Source organism: Phalacrocorax carbo, unplaced genomic scaffold, assembly GCF_963921805.1.
Source record: "Phalacrocorax carbo unplaced genomic scaffold, bPhaCar2.1 SCAFFOLD_32, whole genome shotgun sequence".
In the NCBI taxonomy this organism is placed as follows: domain Eukaryota; kingdom Metazoa; phylum Chordata; class Aves; order Suliformes; family Phalacrocoracidae; genus Phalacrocorax; species Phalacrocorax carbo.
Window position 1 is genome coordinate 117,114 of NW_026990280.1, and position 18,439 is coordinate 135,552.

The 18,439-nt window shown below is 64.6% G+C and overlaps 3 protein-coding genes across 5 annotated transcripts; 1 reads left to right on the top strand and 2 right to left on the bottom strand.

Annotated features, from left to right (window-relative positions):
• Nucleotides 1–204: 204 nt before the first annotated feature.
• Nucleotides 205–635, top strand: GEMIN7 (gem nuclear organelle associated protein 7). The gene has a single exon (XM_064440108.1). The coding sequence runs from the start codon at nt 249–251 to the stop codon at nt 609–611; it is 363 nt and encodes a 120-aa protein (XP_064296178.1). The 5' UTR covers nt 205–248; the 3' UTR covers nt 612–635.
• A 59-nt stretch (nt 636–694) lies between these two features.
• CLASRP (CLK4 associating serine/arginine rich protein) lies at nt 695–9,279 on the bottom strand. Its single transcript, XM_064440101.1, has 20 exons — nt 9,139–9,279; nt 7,941–8,038; nt 7,346–7,447; nt 6,459–6,538; nt 6,110–6,194; nt 5,589–5,734; nt 5,375–5,471; nt 5,073–5,151; nt 4,815–4,888; nt 4,600–4,641; nt 4,223–4,450; nt 3,317–3,565; nt 2,713–2,892; nt 2,588–2,627; nt 1,582–1,642; nt 1,437–1,495; nt 1,310–1,356; nt 1,126–1,208; nt 886–910; nt 695–781 (listed from the first exon to the last, which is right to left on the bottom strand). The coding sequence occupies exons 1-20, from the start codon at nt 9,235–9,237 to the stop codon at nt 739–741; spliced, it is 1,917 nt and encodes a 638-aa protein (XP_064296171.1). The 5' UTR covers nt 9,238–9,279; the 3' UTR covers nt 695–738.
• Nucleotides 9,139–18,219, bottom strand: RELB (RELB proto-oncogene, NF-kB subunit). Of its 3 annotated transcripts, none has more exons than XM_064440104.1 (11): nt 18,165–18,211; nt 17,350–17,394; nt 16,200–16,705; nt 15,687–15,844; nt 15,358–15,449; nt 15,104–15,235; nt 14,634–14,738; nt 13,924–14,139; nt 13,350–13,418; nt 13,127–13,204; nt 9,139–9,314 (listed from the first exon to the last, which is right to left on the bottom strand). In XM_064440104.1, exons 1-11 carry the CDS (start codon nt 18,178–18,180, stop codon nt 9,256–9,258), a joined length of 1,476 nt encoding a protein of 491 aa, XP_064296174.1. In that variant the 5' UTR covers nt 18,181–18,211; the 3' UTR covers nt 9,139–9,255. The 3 variants fall into 3 exon arrangements, with proteins under 3 accessions (XP_064296174.1, XP_064296173.1, XP_064296172.1); XM_064440103.1 differs by lacking the exon at nt 9,139–9,314 and adding an exon at nt 11,968–12,263 and having other exon boundaries at nt 18,165–18,219; XM_064440102.1 differs by lacking the exon at nt 9,139–9,314 and adding an exon at nt 11,968–12,266 and having other exon boundaries at nt 18,165–18,217.
• Nucleotides 18,220–18,439: the final 220 nt, after the last annotated feature.

Sequence of the window (18,439 nt, forward strand, 5' to 3'; positions counted from 1 at the left end):
GGTGGGAGGTATTGGGGTGTGTGGCACTGGGGGGTGTGTGTCTGTGGGAGGTCAGGACGAATGTGTGGGGCAATGGGAGTTAGGGGCTTCCTGGGGTGGGGGCATCACAGATCCAGCTCCTGGGGTTGTGGGGCACAAGCCACCAGAGACCCCATAGACCCCATGGGGATGGGATGTGGGACCACAGCAGGGGTGGGGAGCCCCACAGCTGACCCCCCTCCCCTTCTCTCCCCCCTCCAGGAGCCACCATGCCAGTGCCAGTGGGGATCCTCCGGTTGCCACGCGGTCCTGAGGGCGGAAGCCGGGGCTTCAGCCCCACATCTCCCCGCTTCCAGGCACTGCTGGGGGGGGACACAGCCACGCAGGAAGCACGGGCGACCCTCCGGCGGCGGTACCTGCAGGCGCTGGCGGCCGCCCGTGGTCGCCCCACACGATTCTGCCTGCGGGCGGGTGTCTCCGTGGACGCCGTCTTTGGCGCCGCCGATGTGGAGGCCGTGGCCTTCCAGGTGGACGCCCTGCAGACGCCCCTCGGGGTGCAGGCAGCTGCCTTGCTGCGTTACACTGACGTCCTCGCCTACTCCTTCCTCCTCGACAGACCATTAATTAAATAAAAACCACCCCTTTTTTTACCCTTTTCTGACCGTAATCACAATTTTTTTTTTTCCAAGGGGAGAAAACAAGGGCGACGGGCGGATTGGGGTTTGTCATCTTTATTTGCTGTCTGCACAACCATTGCCATCAGTGCCGGTAGTGAGGGCTCCGCGAGCGGGACCTGGAGCGCCTGCGGAGTGGGGAAGAGAGGGGTGAGTGAGACTTGGTGGGGGGTCCCGGGGAGCCCTGGCCACTGGGACCCCCCCACCTGTAGGGTGGGAGAGGTGGACCTACCTCCGGGAGGAGCTGTACTCCCGACCTGCAAGGCAGAGGGGACATGTTCAGGTGATGCTGGGACACAGCGCACCCCCTTTCCCCCCCTTTTGGCCCCGGAATACATCAGCTTTTCCTTCCCACCCCTCAAAGGCCTGACTGGGGGGGGAAGGATCCACTCCCCACTGGTTTTGGGGGCTCTGCCGCACCCCTTCGCCCCAATTCACCCCAGCACCGGGCCTGCGGTGCACCAGCACTCACCATAGCGCGGGGACGGGGACCGGCTCTGCCGGCTGTACTGCCTCTCCCACTCCTCCCGCTCCTTCTCCCGGCGCTCTCTCTCCCTGCCGAGAAATGAAACAGGGTTGTGGGGTGTGTGTGTCTGTCCATTACGCCGCATCCCCGGATCCACTGGATCCAACAGGGGGACGGGGAGAGGATTTACTTCATGCGGATCTTCCGGGCCATGGCCCGCAGCTCGTCCTCCCGCTCCTGCAAGAGAAAAAACGTCCTGTGAACCAGCTCTGGCCGCACGGTGCCAGCCCAGCACCCCGCCCCGTGGCCTCCCTTACCTGTCTTTCATGCTCCTGTTGCAGCATTTTTTCCTGCGCCGCCTTTTTATCAGCTTTAACTATCAAATAAAAAGAGAGGGAGGGCTCAGAAGCAGAGCAAGAGGCGGGCTGGGGGGCTGCGGCGGGGGGCGCGGGTGCTGCTTACACTGCCGGTTCAGCGCCTTCTGCATGCGCAGCTTCAGCTTCTCCTGCGGCGTCAGCTTGGGCTGCAAGCAAACCAGAGCCGCCTGTGACGAGGAGGGGACGGGGACAGGGTGCAGCCACGCTGGCCTGCCCTGGGGACCCCCCCCCCCAAAATCCTCCCCCCAGCCCCATGGTGGGCACAGGCTTCAAGCGCTGGCCGGCTGAGCTGGATCCGGGCACCGCCACCGGCCTTACCATGGTGACAGTGACACCTCCATGCACCCCCCCACTGAGCCCTTCTGGGGGGGTCTGGGCGGGTCCCTGCCCACCTTGCCGGTGCCCACACACGGTCCCCCAAGCAGCGGGGACCTCACGCGTCACCCGTGGATGCTGTGGGGGCAAAATGCTGGCAGTGGAAGCGTGAGCTGCTCCCCACCAGAGCACCCATGGCACCGGGGACATGTGGGTACAGCCCAAAGGCACCTGGGGACACCGGGGGCAGTGTGGCCGGGGGACAGAGGGCAGCTGGGGACAGCCTGAGGGGGCTCATGGTGAGGACAGCCGTGCCCTGCACCCTGTCGGCAGCCCAGCTGAGTGGGGCAAGGGACTCCCCCAGCCCCCTGCCACCCCCACGGAGCAGCGCGAGATGGCCCCACTGGGCCCGGAGATGGCCACCGATGACAACCTACACCCACCCAAAGCAGGGCAGGCAGCCCCCGGCTTCGGCGCAGACAGCACCCTGCACCCACCAGATCCCGGGGCTCCCTGTTTCCCCCCCCCACCCCCCACCCACCCACCCACAGCCAGGGCTGCCCCAAGTGGCCCGTGGCCCCGCTCCTGCCCGCCGGCTCCCCCCCAGCTCCAAGGAGGGAGCAGGACCAGCGCCTGGCCAAGGAAGGGGGACGCCAACGGGTTGCAGGGGCACCCGGCGCCTGTCCCGGCACCTCCACCAGCCCGTCCACCACTGTGTCCCTTAGCCTGCTCTGCAGTGATGCCAATTAAACAGGTGAGGTTAAATTCTTACTGACTTTGGCAGCTCCTGTCTCTTTACCAGCAGCAGTGTCAGCCCTAAAAGGGGAAAAAGCCAGTGTGGGATCAGCACGAGGGCTGCTCGCTCCTCCCAAGGTGCCCCCCACCCTTCCCCTCCCCTCACTTTTTCAGTTTCTCCCCCACGGCGGGCAACGCCGCAGGCCTTGGCGGTTTCTCTCGCACCGGAGACACCGACTTGCTACGGCTTCGCGAATCGCAGAGGCTTCGGCTGCTCCGGCTGCTGCTCCAGTGTCGGCTGGACCTGCCGCCTCGCCGGTAGCGCTCTCCGGACCTGGAACGGCTCCTGTGGGCGGGGAGGGGAGTGTCAGGTGGCGCCCAAAGCACCCCAGCGGTGAGCGGAGACAGTGCTGGGGCAGCTTGCAGCATCCCGCAGCCCCTGGGGTGAAGCCACCCACTAACAGAGTGAGCGATGGGACATTTTCCCCTTCATCTAATGCTGGTTGAGGCATTTTTTTGGATACAGGGACCAGCATGGGACTCCCAGTAACAAATTGGGACCAGTCTGGCAGGGGCTGGAGCACCAAGCGGAAGAGAAAGGCTGAGACACGTGGGCTTGTTCAGCCCAAAGAGGCGGCAGAGGGGACGGTACTGCTGCCTCTGACTGAGCAGGAGGGTGATGAGCCACTGGCAAAACTCACCGCGGAGGAACCCAGAGAAGAACTGGGGCAAAACAGGCTGAAACTGGGACGGCCGAGGGCAGAGCTCACCTGGAGCGGCGGCGGGAGCTGTAGCGATACCCCCGGTCAGGGGAGTAGGATCTGGAGTGGCGCCGGCTGTCCCGCGAGCCCCCTCCCGAGTAGCGGCGGCTGCGGCTGCGGGAGCGCGAGTACCGGCGGCTGTGGGAGCGGCAGTAGCGGCTGGATCGGTGGTAGCCACCTCGGTGCGAGCGCGAGCTGGAGCGGGAGCTGGAAGATGAGGAGGAGGACGGGGAGGAGGAGGAGGACGAGGAGCGTCTCCTGGAAGGAACACATGGGACAAGCTGTTGGCACATGGGAGGAGCGAGATGGGGCTGGGACTCTTGCTGCCCCCAGTGTTGGGTGGTGGGGTACAGCTGGAGCCTGGCTGATGGCCTGTGGGTGCCAGGGGCTGAGGTGCAAGGAGAGAGCGGGCACCTCTCCCCTGCCCCGTGCCAGCATCCTGCCTCTGAGCACAGCCAGAAGGGCCTGGAGCTGCTCAGCCCTCTCCCACAGGGCAGCAAGCCCTCTGGATCCCCAGCTGTGCTGGGAAAGGAGCCGAGACAGCCACCGCAATTCCCTCCCCGAACTCTCCAGGAGCTGGCAGACGCTCTCTTTCTTTTAGGGCAGGTGGTGCCTTGCCTTACACCCAAATTCCAGCCCCCCAGTCCTCCAGGAAGATGCCACAAAGACCCTCTGTGAGCCGGCAAGCCCTTCCCCGGCACCGCAGAACCGGGGCAGGCATACATCCTGTGCTGTTACCTGACGGGGAACCCACCCACACCCTCCCACTGTGTTCCTGCCCCGCCTTGAGAAGCGCCAGCGGCCGGGCCACGGCATTGGGAGGGTTCCCTGCCGGCATCTCCACGAAAGGGGCACCGCCACCGCGCCTCTGCAGGTAAGGGTTGGGAAAGCGAGCCGGATGGGAGAGTTACCGACCGGGACGAGGTGCTATGACCTGCCGTGGCGCTGCCCGGCTGCCCTGGGGTGGAGCGCTGTTTGCCGAGAGTGGTGGCTTTTCCGGGGGCGCCGCCAGCTTGAGCGGATGCTGCCGCTGCTTCCTCATCGCTGCCACCGAAACTGGTGATGAAGGTGATCTTCTCCTCATGGCCAGGAGACGGGGTACGGGAGCGGGAGCGAGATTCGGAGGTGGACTCCGAGGGGGAGCTGCGAGGTGGTGAGGAAGAGGTTGCTTTAGCCACCGAAAACACTCCCTCCCAAAAACCGCTGGGTGCCAGGATCCCTGTGGGGACCTGCGGGAAGGGGATGTCCCCAGCCTGCAAGAACCCACTCGTCACGGGGCTGTGGCCACTCACCGTTTGTAGGGATCATAGGTGGGGCTGTCCCTCCGTGCGTAGCTACAAAAGGAGAAGGCGTTAGGGAAGGAGAAATCGGGAAATCGGCACCAGGGGACAGACCCCCTGGCGCCCCAAACAAGCCTGTGCAGGTGCGGACAACGCCTGGGATGGAGCAGAGGAGCTGCACGGGATGGACACAGGCCCCATCTCGGCTGCTAGGCCAGGGAGCTCACCTGGGCGGGCTGATCTTCCTCCCTTTCAAGCGTTTCTCCCTAAACTCTCTCCTCTGGCGGCGAGAGCGACGGCCCTAGGAGAGCAGCCTGAGCTAAGGGACAGCGCTGGCTGAGGGGAAGCCCCACTGTGGCGTTTAGGGCCCCCCCCTCAGGAGGGAGAGGTGCCTCCGTGAGCATTTTGGGGGGACCAAGGCACCCACACAGCCCAGCCCCGTGCCCTGGGAGGCTCCCAGCGGGATGGGCCAGAGTTCCCCTTACTGAGTACATTGCCTTTTCCTCTTCCAAGGCTTTGGCGTTTTTAATGGCTTCCGCCTCCTCTTTGTCCTTCCGCAACATCCTTTGTGCCCCCATAAAAAAAAAACCACAAACAAACAAAAAAAAGACACCCTCAATAAAAGCCAGCACCCAAAAAGGGAGCCTGTCTGTGCAGGGGTGATGTTTTTGCCCCCCCAATCCTAGAGACAGGCACGTCCACAAAAAGGTTCAGCTCCCAGCGAGAAGCGGAGGCCCCGGCGAGGCTCTGCTGGGTTGCCAGGGCCTTCCCCAACCGCCAGCCGTACCTGACGAAGTCCCCCTCCGCCATGCCATACGTGGTGGCCTGCTTGTTCAGGTCAGCCACCTGCTCCTGGTTCAGCTCGTCCACGTCCACTTCCACATCTGCAGGCAGAGCGCGGGCAGCTCAGTGCACCCCGAGTCCCTCCCCGGTGCGACACGGCAGCACTCGGCACCTCTGCCAAACCCAGGTGAAGCAGCCTGGCGAGGGAGGGCTGTTACCGATATCGGGGATGACTTCATCTTCATCCGTGTTGCTGTCTTCTTCGGAGTCTTCCTCCTCTCCCCGCTTCTCCAAGGAGTTCTCGAGCTCAGCCACAGTGCTGTCCTCGTACGTGTAGCCGATGGAGGCCTTTTTCTCCGCCAGCCTGGGCACAGACACACTTAGCCCCCACCCGCCTCTCCTCTCCAGCACAGTGACTCCACGGCAGGGCCAAAAGTTTCCTCGGGAAGAAGCCAGCCCTTCCTCTGCCTCCCTCCTCAACCACCGCAGCTCTGCTCAGCCCCAGGACAGCCTCATGCCCACAGCAACAGAGATGGGACGGACATTTCAGCGTGGGGACAACTTCAGAGTGTCGCCGAGGGAGGATGGTGCAGCCGGTGGCTGCTCAGTCCCACCCCAGTAGAGGGAAAACTGGGACTGGTTGAACAGCAGGTGTTTCTGAGGCTGTGAGGCCACGTTCCCAGCACAACCCCCAAGACAGGGACGTGACAGCTGTCCTGTCACCTCTTCTCACACTCACTTCTTTTTCTCATCTTCGTTTGGCTTCTGGAGTCCCCCGTAGAGCTCATCAATGTAGATCTGGTAGAGACACTGCTCCTCCGAGACTGCAACCACACAGAGAAGTCACCAGCCTGTTTTACGCCCACTTGAGAGAGAACAGCTCAGAGCGCTGATTAACTCGTTAGAGGGGAGGCAGCTCTCCCAGCACTCCGCCACCCCCAGAGCAGGGACAAGACCATCCCCTCACCCTTTGGCCAGCGCCACATTGAGCCGTGCCCCAGATGAGCTGGGATTTTCCACCCCCAAATCGCGGGGGCTTGCCCTGTCTCGGCACAGCCCCGACCCTCCCGCCTGCACAAGGCACTTACTGCCAGCAAAGTCGTTCTGCACCAGGCCTCGGTACCGCTCGTAGTTGCACTTTCTCTCGTCCGACTCCTGCTCGGGGGAGCTGGAAAGGCGCAAGACACAGCTGTTGGCGCTCGCAAGCCGCTGGGAGATGGAGGTTCCCCTCTCCTCAAGGGATTTTCCACCATGATAAAAAAAATACAGCCCCTTTCTGCTCGGATTAGCAAGCTCAGATCCCCCGCTGTGTGGAAAGACCAGATTTGCAGGCAGAGGATCATGTACCAGTCCAGGATTCCCTCAAAAATCTAGTAAAGGGACCAAACTCCTCTCTGGAGCTCACGCTGAGGCCAGAGAGGATAAGCAGGTGCCAGAACAGCAGCAAGCAGGGGCACAAAGGGAACGTGGCTGCTTTCCACAGACCCAACCCTGGGGGGAAATTCAACCTCTGCCCAGTCCCCGCCCAAAGCAGGGTTGACCACAGCGACTCGCTGCAGCAGAGCGGCGCCTCTCTCCAGCAATGGAGACCCCGCCAGGCTCTGGGGGTTGCGTTGGTACTTAATTAAGTCCCTCACTCTAATTTTAGCCTTTTTATCATGCTCTCTTACTGCAAAGAGCTCAGCTCCGTCCTCTCTAACTTTTTAGGGACAGAAAAAGCTGCTGTGGGGGTTCCCCTTCGCCCCATGCTCCCTCCCTACCCACCCCTCTGCCCTTACTTCTGCTTATCCTCCTCGTACTGGGATAAAAAACACTGATATTGAGTAAAAACCAGTCCTGCATTGACCTCAGCCAGGCTCACAGGCGCCACTGGCTCTGAAACCTCAGCCAACAGCTACAAAACAGACCCGAAAAGGCCTGATCTGAACCCGGCAGCTCTCATTGAAGTGGGGTGCCCTGGCACCCCACGGCTTACATGGGGTTCAGCAGGGGCGGAGTGTACATGGGGATATAGTCCAGGTGCGCCCGCACGTCGAAGCGGTCGATCATGTTGTTCGTGTCTCCCTGCCAGGGCATCCTGTGGGGGGAGAGAGCTCGTCAGGGCTGGGGGATGGCCAAGAAGCCCCCCCACCCAGACCCCCACAACCCCCCCCTCAAGCACTGGCGGGCACACTCAGCTCTCCCGCATTAATCACCCCCGAGTGGGGAGGGGGGGAACTGACTTGTTTGCCACAGCTACATCTCCTAGAAGCTCTGGTGGAGGAGGAGAGAGTCCTTTTCATACAGCTTTGACAAGCAGAAACTGGCCCAGATTTCATTTCCCAGGGCGGGAGGGACCCGGCCAGCCTGGGGCTGCGCTATGAGGAGCCAAACAGCCGCTGACATGCCACCAGCTGGGCAAAAAGCCCCCCCTGTTCACCCTGAACCTTTACCGGCAGGCTTGGTACCTCTTAAAGATGCTGTGACTGCACGAGAGCCCCCAGGATAGGTGATGCCTTTGGTGAGGCACCGACCACCACCCCCCCAAACCCCCCTGGAAGACACCTCCCACCCTGCATGGGGCTACTCACATGTTGACAGGGCTCTCAGCAGCCAGTGCGACGGCTGAGTCCAGGTGGACCTTGCAGGCCCGGCCGTGCACCTGGAGAAACTGCGCTGGGTCCTTTTTCTGGAGGCAGAAATGCCCAGGATTAGGGGAGGGGTGAGGGAAGGAGGAAAACCCCCAAGGGTTAGAAAAAAAGGAGCAGGAGCCCCAAGCCTTGGGGAAATGGGGGAGCCCTGAGCCTTGGAGAAAAGAGGGAGTGGGAACCTCAAGTTAAAGGGGGAACCGAAGCCCTGAGGTAAAGGGCGACCCTGAGCCTCCAGTGCTGGAGAAATAGGACAGTGGGAACCCCAAGCCTCAGGAAAAAGGGGAAGCCCTGTGCCCTTGGGGAAACAGAGAGCAGGAGACCCGAGCCTCACGGAAACAGGGGAGCCCTGAGCCTTGGAGAAATGGGGGAGTGGGAACCTCAGGGAAAAGGGGGAACCAGAGCCTGAGCCTTGTGGCAAAGGGGGAGCCCTAAGTCTCCAACACTGGAGAAAATGGGGAGTGGGAGGCCCAAGCTGCAGGGAAAACAGGGAGCTGGAGCCTTGAGCCTTGGGGAAAAGGGGGACCCTCAAGCCTCCAGTGCCAGAGAAACAGGGGAGCAGGAATCTTGGGGAAAAGGGGGAGCCGGAGCCCTGAGCCTTGAGGAAAAAGGGGAGCCATGAACTTCCAACACTGTATAAAAGGGGGAGTGGGAGCCCCAAGCTGCAGAGAAAAGGGGGAGCCCCAAGCCCTAAGAAAAACAGAGAGCAGGAGCCCCAAGACTCAGCGAAAAGGGGGAGCCCTGAGCCTCAGAAAAAGGGGGAGCTGGAGCCCGAAGCCTGAGGGAAAAGGGTGAGCCCTGAGCCCCTGGAGATGAGGGGGAGCAGGAGCCCTGAGCCTTGAGGAAAAGGGAAAGCCCCAAGCCTCCAGTGCTGGAGAAAAGGGAGAGCGGAATCCCTGAGGAAAAGGGGAGCCCCGAGGGGGGCTGTTTTGCCTGTGTGGGTTTAGGGGCCCTCATGGGGTCCCCGGGGAGGGCAGCGGCAGCAAGCACCACAGCTCCTTCATTCACCCCTTTTCCACCCCAAAAACGAGCCACAAAACCCCTGGACAGTTCCCAAACACCCCAAACTGGGGCCCACCGAGGGACGGTGGGGTGTTACGGCCATCCCCTGGGAACGGACAAGGACGGAACACAAGCTCACGATCTTCTCGTAGTATTCCCTGCGACGCTCCGCTCGCTTCTTGTAGTCCACCATCATCCCCCGCAGCTTGCGCTCGTGCTTGCGGGCTTCGTGCCACATCCTGGCGCCCCCCGGCTCTCACCAAGCACCGAGGAGGAAGAGGAGGAGGAGCAGGAGCAGGGCTGGCCGTTGCCTGCCTGAGAGAGGAAGGCTGCATTAGGGGACACGGAGGGACCCGGGTGGGGATGTGGTGGCCTGGGGACGGCTAGCAAACATGGGTGGGCGGGGGAGGGGACACCAGGACCCGCCGGGGCGGGGACAAGGGGAGAGAACTGGGACGACGACGACGACACACCCCAAAAAACGGGAGGAACGGGGGAGCCCCGGTAAGCGGGGCGGGGGGATGGGGGGGGGCGCGCTGGGGGGAGGACGGACACGGACGAACACACCAGGACCCAGGCGGGGCGGGAACACCGGGGATTGGGGGGAGTGGTGGGCACGGGGGAGGCACCAGGGATTGCGGGGTGTGTGTGTGTGTGTGTGTTTGTGTGTATATGGGGAGGGGGGCGGCCCCGCCGCCATTAATCACTCACCGCCGTGCCAACCGCCATGGGGCGACCCGGAAGCGGAAGTGAGGCGGGGAGGGAGGGGCTAGGGAAGAGGGGTCAAGGCAGCTGCGCATTGGGGCGGGCGGGTGCCGTAGGAGAGGAAGGGGGCCGTGGCGGGGCGCGAGGCGGACGGAGTGACGCCAAAGGGGGCGGGGCCGGGGGCGGGGCCGTGGCCGGAGCCGCGGAGACCGGGGCAACCCCAGTTCGAGGGGGGATACCGGGTCTGACTGGTTCTGCTTGCTGGTCCCAGTCCAAGGGCCGTACTGGGCCAGGTTGGTGCCGGTGCTGTTCCCAGTCCAAGGGCCATACTGGGCCAGGCTGGTCCCAGTTTGTGGTGGACTCTAGGCCACCCTGGTCCCACTGCTGGTCCCAGTTTCAGGGTCTTACTGGGCCTGGTGTGGGTCTCGGTCCCTGGGGGATACTGGGCCAGTGCTGTTCCCACTCCAGGGGGGATACTGGGCTGGGCTGGTCCCACTTTCACAGGTATACCAGGCCAGGCTGGTCTCAGTCCCAGTTCCAGGGGGATACTGGGCCAGGCTGGTCCCAGTCCAAGGGCCATACTGGGCAGACTGATCCCGGTACTGGTCCCAGTTTGAGGGGGGATACTGGGCCATGCTGGTTCCAGTGCTGATCCCAGTTCCAGGGTCTTACTGGGCCTGGTGTGGGTCCCAGTCCCTGGGGGATACTGGGCCATTGCTATTCCCAGTCCAAGGGGGATACTGGCCAGGCTGGTCCCGGTGCTGTTCCCAGTCCAAGGGGGATACTGGCCAGGCTGGTCCCAGTGCTGGTCCCAGTTTGAAGAGGGATACTGGGCCAGACTGGTTCTGCTTGCTGGTCCCAGTTTGAGGGGGGATACTGGGATGGGCTGGGCCTGGTCCCAGTTTGAAGGGGGATACTGGGCCAGACTGGTTCTGCTTGCTGGTCCCAGTCCAAGGGCCCTACTGGGCCAGGTTGGTGCCGGTGCCAGTCCCAGTTCCAGGGGGAGACTGAGCCAGGCTGGTCCCAGTCCAAGGGGAATACTGGGGCAGGCTGCACCTGGCTCCAGTTCCAGGGGATACTGGGCCATGTTGGTGCCAGTCCCTGTGGGACACTGGGCCCAGCTGGTCCCAGCCCTGGTCCCAGTCCAAGGCCATACTGGGCAGACCTATGCTAGTGCTGGTCCCAGTTTGCAGGGGGATACTGGGCCAGGCTGGGCCTCGTGGTGGTCCCAGCTGTGGGGGATACTGGGCCGGGCCAGTCTCAGTCCAAGGGGGATACTGGGCTGGGCTGGTCCTGGTGCCGGTCCCAGTTCGAGGGCTATGTGGGGCCAGGTCAGTCCCAGTGCTGGTCCCAATCTGTGGGGGATAGTGGGTCAGGCTGGTCCCAGTCCAAGGGCCATACTGGGCAGACTGGTACTAGTGTCAGATCAGCCCCAACCCGGGGTGTGGCCGGGGTTTCCCAGCGGGGACTTCCACCAGGAACCAGTTCTCCCAGTACCCCCAGTGCCCTGTAGCCCCTCCCGTCCCAGCAGGACAAGGCTGGTGTCCCCCAGGAACCAGTTCTCCCAGTACCCTGCTCCCCACAGCGTCCCCCCCAAGCAGGACCAGGCCAGCACCCACTGGGAACCAGTTCTCCCAGTACCCCCAGTTCCCTCCAGCAGGACCAGGCTGGCACCCACGGGGAACCAGTTCTCCCAGTGCCCCCACTGCCCCTGCTCCCTGCAGCCCCCCTGGGTAGGACCAGGCCAGCACCCACTGGGAACCAGTTTTCCCAGTACCCCTGTTGCCCTGCTCCCCTGGCAGGACCAAGCCAGCACCCACGGGGAACCAGTTCTCCCAGCACCCCCAGTTCCCCACAGCCCCCCAAGCAGGACCAGGCTGGCATCCACTGGGAACCAGTTCTCCCAGTACCCCCAGTGCCCAGCTCCCCCCGCAGGACCAGGCCAGCGCTGGGCTCCCTCCATGGCTTTATTGTCCCCATCCCGGTGCAGGGGACGAGGGACCCACGGGCACAGGGCGGTGTCACACGTGTCCCCTGTCCCCCCCGCGTGGCCCCCCCGGGGTCCCCCCACATAAATATAGTGCAAAGCGGCTTCAATTTTGGGGGGGCGGGGGGGGTGTCCTTCCCGGGGGGCTCTGCGCCGCCCCGGCGGGGCCAGCCGGCCCGGGGCAGGGCGGGGGTGGGGGCCCCCCAAATTGTAAGGGGTGGTTTTTGGGGTGCCCCAAGTCTGTGCTAGACAGGTGAGGTGGGGTTTTGGGGGGGGGGGGGGGGGGGCTCAGACATCCCCAAGGCGCAGATCAGCCTCCTTGTAGTGCCCGGGGAACATGTGGGTGCCCACGAGGCTGGCGGTGGGGTGGGGGTCTGTGGGGGGGTACGGGGGGGCGCGGGGGGGGGAGCCGTAGGGCTCGGCCAGCAGTTCGGGGCCCAGGCAGGCCGGGAAGTCTGTGGGGGGGTACGGGGGGGGCAGCCCCTCGCGGAGCCCCGGAGGGGGGAAGGGGACGTAGAGGGGGGCCAGGGCGTCGAAGGGCTCCGGGTCACCAGCGAAGAGGGCGAAGGCATCTTCTGGGGGGGGAGAGAGGGGTTTGGGGGGGTTCTGGGGGATCTCCTGACCCCCCAGCACCCTCCTGGGGTGACCCCAGGATATGCGGGGCACAACAGTGACTTGAAAGTCTCCCCCAGGCTCCTCCCAACCCTGGGGGCTGACCCTGGGGCCGTAGGGGAGCTTGGGGACCCCTCCCCATCTGGGGGTGACCCTGAAACTGAGGGGTGTGGGTGTGTGTGCCTCGGGGGGCCCTGGGCAGGACCCAGGAGTGGGGGGTGGGTCTTGGGGACCCCATCCAACCCCAGAGGTGAACCCAGGACTTCTCTTCCTCTAGGGGTGACCCACCTAATATGGGGTGAGGGGGTCTTAGGGACCCCTGCCAACCCTGGGGGTGACCCTGAAGCTATTGGGGGTCTTGGGGGGTCTTGGGCAGGACCCAGGGCTGGGGCTGGGCGTGTCTTGGGGACCCCACCTAGGGTTGGGGGGACAGGGCTTGGGGACCCCTCCCAACCCCAGGAGTGACCCCAGGGCTGTGTGGGAGCTTGGGGACCCCTCTTCATCTAGGGGTGACTCATCTAACATGGGGTGAGGGAGTTGTGGGGACCCCTCCCAACCCCAGGGGTGACCCTGAAGCCATGGGGGGAGCTTGGGGGACCCTGGGCAGGACCCAGGGCTGGGGGGGGGAGTCTTGGGCTACCCCCCCCAAGTCCCCAATGTGGGGGGAGCTCCCAGGGGACACTCCTAAGCCCAGGGGTGATCTAGGGGTGTCTCCCAGCTTTGGGGGCCTCTTCTGACTCCTGGCTCTGGCCATGGGTGCCAATGGGACTCCCCAGTTTCTGTCCCCCACCGTGTGTGTCCCCCACCCCCACCCGTGACCCACCTGCGGCCGGCAGCGGGGCGAAGTGATCCATGTATCCCGGTGGCTTCTTCCTCCTCTTGGCTTCGATCCCATAGGGATCTGCGGGGTCGGGGACGGGGGTGAGGGGAGCCTCACGGCATGGGGCTTCCCCCCCACCCCGGGAAGGGGGGGTCCCCAATGTCAGGGTGCCCCTGGGAAGCCTTCTCCCCTCTGTGGGGTGGGGAGGGTCCCTGCCGGCACCCACCTGAGCCCGAGAGCTCCTCCAGGACATCGGGCATCCCCCGCTTCCGCTTCACGTTCACCCCGTAGGCATCTGTGGAGAGGGGCCATTAGCCCCAGGGACCCCCCCCTTTCCAGCCTGGAGACCCCCACTCTGGCCTGGGGACCCCCACTCCAGCCCAGGGACCCCCTCTCCAGCCTGGGGTCTCACCCCTTTAGCCTTGTGCCCATGCTGGGAGCTTGTCTCCAGCCAGGAAAGACCCATCCCACAGGCTTTGTCCCCATCCTGGGGGTCCCATCGCAATATCTGGGGGCCTGTCCCCATCCGGAAGGTCCTGTCCCAACCCTGGGGACCATATCCCAACCCTGGGGGTCCTGTCTCCACTCCATGTCCCCATTCTAGGGGCTCTGTCCCCACCCTGGGGGCCACATCCTCTCCTTGAGGGTTCCGTCCCCATCCCGTGGGTCACATCCCCATCTGGAGGGACACATCCCCACTCTGTGTCCCCATCCCAGGAGTCCCGTCCCCATCCTGGGGTTCCTGTCCCCACCCTGGGGGCTGGTCGTCCCCCTCCCAGGGCACGTGGCCGCGTGGGTACCATGGTCCTTGGGCAAGTAGGTGAAGCGGAAGGACTCGCTGCAGACACTGTCGGTGAGGCGCTGGAGGAAGACCTCCACCTCCACAGGCTCGGCCAGCTCCAGGTGCTGGTAGGGCGGCGTCTTGAAGACGATGGCGACCTGGCGGTGCACGTCGGCCTGCGAGAAGTCCGCCCGCGCCTCCCACGTCTCCTTCCGGAAAACCACCGCGATGTCCTCTGTGGGATTTGGGGCAGGGGGTTGTATCAGTGAGGTAGTGGGCCTCCTGCCTCCAGCCCTCAAACTCACCTACTGACACCTGGGGTCCCCCCTTCAACACCCTGAGGTCCCTTTGCCTGCACCCAGGTCTCCCTTTCCTGCCCTCTACACCTCCCACAAGCCCCCAAATCCCTCCATCATGACTTGGGTTCCTCCCCCTCCGGCCCAGGGGACCCTCCCTTACAGCAGAGGGGCCAGGAGGCTGCAGGACACCCTTGGTCCCCACCTCTAGCACCCACGGTCCGCCCTCCAGCACCCAGGGGTGTTTAGGAGCCCAGTGGAGGTTGCAGTTCTCAGCCCCCAACTCCCAACCCCATTTGGACCCATCCCCAAAACTTTCCAGTATCTCCAGCATCTATCACCCTCCTTCACCCCCTTCCTGGCTTCCAGCAGGGGTAATTTAGCCCCCAAAGATGCCCTGGGGGTCGCAGGGCTCCCAGCTCGCCCCCAGTACCTTTCTGGACCTTGTCGCAGAGCAAGTAGAGCTCCTCGCCGCCCGTGCAGGGACCACTCTCCTTGTTCATCCGGCAGATCCGCAGCTCTGAGGTGTTGGTGGATTCTGTGGGCAGCATCACGGCATCAGCTGGAAGCCAGCAAGGTGGCTCCCAAACCACCCGGGCGTCACACTGGGACCGGGCGTCGCGCTGGGACGGGGCACCAGGACCGGGCTTGGGCGGTCCCTTGTGTTCCTCGCACAAGGGACCAGCCCCACGGGACGCAAGGGACTGTCCCACCCCAGGCACGGGGGACAAATCCCCATCGGCCACGTGGGACCAACCCTGGCCAAACCCCACGGCCTGAGCCAGGCCCCGGCGAGGAACTGGCTGGTGCAGCCTCACCACCCGTCCCATCCCGGAGCAGGGAGGGTTCTGGGGGTGCGGTGGCCCCATCGGGGACACAATGCCCCTCACCACCACCACGTACTCTTGTCGAAGATGGGCTCTGAGAGCACAGGGCTGAGGTGCCGCGTCTGCCCGGAGCTGTCCTTGTAGGAGGCCTGGAAGCAGATCCTCACCACGTTCATGTCCACCTCCTGATGGTTCTTGAGGGAACCGGCTGGGGGAGAGGCGAGGGGACGGTCAGCGGGCCCACGGGGCAGGTTGGGGACATCCCCACGGGATCCAGATGCCCTGCAGCGACCTCAGACCCCAGGAACGGCTCTGCTTGAGCCCCCTCACCTTTGAAGGGATCAATGCCCAGCTGCAGTTTCTTCTCTATCGCTGCTTCGATCTCCTTCTTCTTCACGCACTGTATGCCCAGGTTGCTAAAGCTGCCAGGGGAGCAGAGACACAGCAGGGAGGGAGCTCCCCCCATCCAAAACTCCAGGGGACGCAGGTATCCTACCCCTCCCAGCCTCCCACTGCCCAGGGAATCCCCCCAAAAAACAGCCCTCGTGCTGCTGGCACCGGCTTCAGTGTGAGCTGATGCTGGTGTCCTGGCGCAGGGTCTCTCCCCTGGCCTGGCACAGCTCCCTGCTGGCAGTGGGCCTCATCCTGGCATCGTTTACCTGTGCTTGGGGTTGGTTTGGGGCTTGAGGACGACCTCGCAGAGCCCATTGCTGCAGTCCTTGCCCACCAGGCCATGGGGGTGGACGCGGTAGGGCCAGTCCTTCCACACCAAGCACGCCGTCACCTTCACCTCGGGGATCGTGTGGCAGTTCAGCAGCTGGGGAGAGACATGAGCCGTCAGTGCGACCCCCGGTACAGCAGCGTGGGGGGAAGCACCCCAGCGCTGTGTTCCAACCACCCCCCCTACCCACGAAGCCCTGGGACCACCCCACGGGGGTCCAGCACCTTCCAGCACCCAGCTGGCACCCGCCACCCCAGGGAGACACAAGCCACCAGCACCTCCCCGACAGGAGAGACCCCTATGCTCAAGGCTGGGCACCGAGCACCCCAACACCTATGGGGCTCCCACATCCACCCAACAAGGCTCTGGCAAGCCCCCTGACACCCTTTTGCCACCCCCAAACCTCAGCCTGCCCGCGCTGAGCCGGCCACCGGCCACGCGGTGTGCTCACCTCGATGGCCGGCAGCGTTTTGCTGGCATCGGTGCTGCTCTCGCCCAGGATGCTGCCGGCCGAGCGGCCTTCGCACTCGTAGCGGAAGCGCATACCCCGCTGCTTGGGTTGCTCCGTGATCACCAGTTTGGGCGGCTCCAGCAGCTCCTCCAACTGGTCCTTACCATGCCCGGCGGCTGGAGACCAGCGTTGCCGTCCGCTGGTGCCTGTCGTGCCCCGCGGTACCAGCTTAGGCGACAGCGAGAGGGTGCTGAGGCTCTGGGCAAGCTGCGGGGACCGCGTGTCGGCTGGCGGCAGCACTGTGGCACCGTAGGGTGCCAACCCGGGTGCCAGCGGGCAGGTCTCGGCCGGGTGCAGCAGTCGGGTGGCCACCGCAGGGCTGGAGCCACGAGCCACCAGCTTGGCCGAGCCTTTGGGCAGCACTTTGGGCAGGACGGGGGCTGAATCTGGCTGGAAACCGTCCTCCTTCATGACTTCTTCAATGATCTCTGTGGGATGAGGAGGGTGTCAGGGCAGCCCTGGGACAGGGAGGACCCCGTGTCCCCAGCGAGACCCCTCTGGGCTTGCTGTGACCCCCGCCTGCTTGCCCTGACCAAGGGAGGGGACAGAACCAGCCAAATTCTGCCTCGTTTCCACCAAAAAATGCCTCCTTTGAGCTCAGGGCAGAGAATGGAGCAGCTGTCGGGGGGACACACCACAATTTATCCCCTCCCCTGGACCCCATCACATCCCTGTGGCAGGTTTGCTGCCTCCCAGCATACAGCTCCGCACCCCAAATCCTGCTCACGGCCCCGGGGAGGGTGGATTCGGCACACAGTGTGGGGGGGAACCCCATTGCTGGCTTTGTCACCTGAGGCGTCTCCAGGATCTTGCTCTGGTTGAGGCGCCCCAAAAACAGGTGGTAAAACTTACCTGCTGCCCACGTACCCTGAGGTCGACTCACCTAAATCATCTGTAAAGGCAGAAAAAAAGAAAACCTGAGCCTCTTGCCGGCACCTCCATGATTTGTGGAGGGGCTTTGAGGGGGACCCCCAGCCTGCAGAGCCTAAGCTGGGGTCACCTCTGGTCCCATGGATCCCACCCCCACCCTGGGGTGTGTGACTGGGAGTGGACAGCAGGATCCAGGGTGGGGGGATCTTACCAGTCGCAGGTGTGGCGCGTGCCATGGCCAGGCCGGGATCCTGCAGGGCAGCTCCTGGGGGGACATGCGACCATCACCCCATGGCGCAGGGCTTGGGGGGGGTGTCACTGCCCCCCCCCCGCAAAGGGATTGGGGCTCCCCCAGAAGGGGAATTGGGGGATCCTCTGGATCATGCCCCCACCCAGATGGAAATCAGGGGATCCGGGGATCCCCAGGACCAGGACCCACCCAAAGCAGAGATCAGCCCCCCTGCAGGGATCAGGAGCTCCCCAGGGCCATGACACCCCCATGAGGACAGCGGTTGCCCCCCCAGAGTGGGTGTCAATGGATCCCCAAGATCCCCCCCCCCCCCCAAACCAGCACATACCCCTCTCCCATCCCCTTCCAGGGTAGGGACAGGGTGCCCCCAGGACCACATCCAGCCCGCCCCCCCCCTCCGTTACCACCCCCTCAGCAGGACCAATGGTCCCCGGGACCACGCCCCCTCTCCAGCGCAGGACCGGGGGGTCCCTAGGACCACGCGCTCCCCACCCCGTTACCACCCCCACGAGCAGGACCGGGGGGTCCCCGGGACTACACGCCCCCCCCAGGACCGCGGGGTCCCCGTTACCCTCCCCACCCCGGGTAGGGTCCGTGTCACCCCTCCCAGAACAGTCCAGGACCCTCCCGGGTACCTCAGCCCCCCCTACCCCGCGTAGGCCCCGACCCCCCAAGGCGGGGCCCGGCCCCCCCCCCGGGGCAGGCCCCGGTTCCCCCCTTCCGCCGCCGGTTCCCCTCCCCCCCGCCGCCCCCCTGGGCGGGGCAGGGCCGCGTCCGGCGCTCACCGAGCGGCAGGGCCATGTCCCGCCGGTGCCGCCCCCCCCGCCGCTCGCCGGTGCCCCCCGCCCGCCCCCTCCCACCGCCGCCGGAGCCCGAAGCCGCGCGGCCGCCGTAGCTGGAAATCCCCGCGCGGGCGGCGCCGCCATTGGCTGCAACCGCTGAGGTCACCGCCGCGGGGCGGGCCGGGAAACCCCGCTGGGGTGGCGTCGCGATTGGCCGCCGGTCGTGACGTCACGGTCGCGAGGGGCGGAGCCGGGTGCTCCAGTGTCTTGCCCCGCCC

Bases quoted from the DNA above. Each gene is read 5' to 3' on its own strand.
- GEMIN7 (XM_064440108.1), top strand. From the start codon at position 249: ATGCCAGTGCCAGTGGGGATCCTCCGGTTGCCACGCGGTCCTGAGGGC.
- CLASRP (XM_064440101.1), bottom strand. From the start codon at position 9,237: ATGTGGCACGAAGCCCGCAAGCACGAGCGCAAGCTGCGGGGGATGATG. The intron at 7,448-7,940 runs GTGAGTAGCCCC...CTCCCCCCACAG, and splicing joins GCTGAGAGCCCTGTCAACAT to GATGCCCTGGCAGGGAGACA. The intron at 1,643-2,587 runs GTCAGTAAGAAT...GTTTGCTTGCAG, and splicing joins AAGAGACAGGAGCTGCCAAA to CCCAAGCTGACGCCGCAGGA.
- RELB (XM_064440102.1), bottom strand. The intron at 13,419-13,923 runs GTACCCACGCGG...CCCTCTCCACAG, and splicing joins CTACTTGCCCAAGGACCATG to ATGCCTACGGGGTGAACGTG. The intron at 12,267-13,126 runs GTGGGTCACGGG...CTCCCCCCCCAG, and splicing joins CGCCCCGCTGCCGGCCGCAG to AAGATGCCTTCGCCCTCTTC.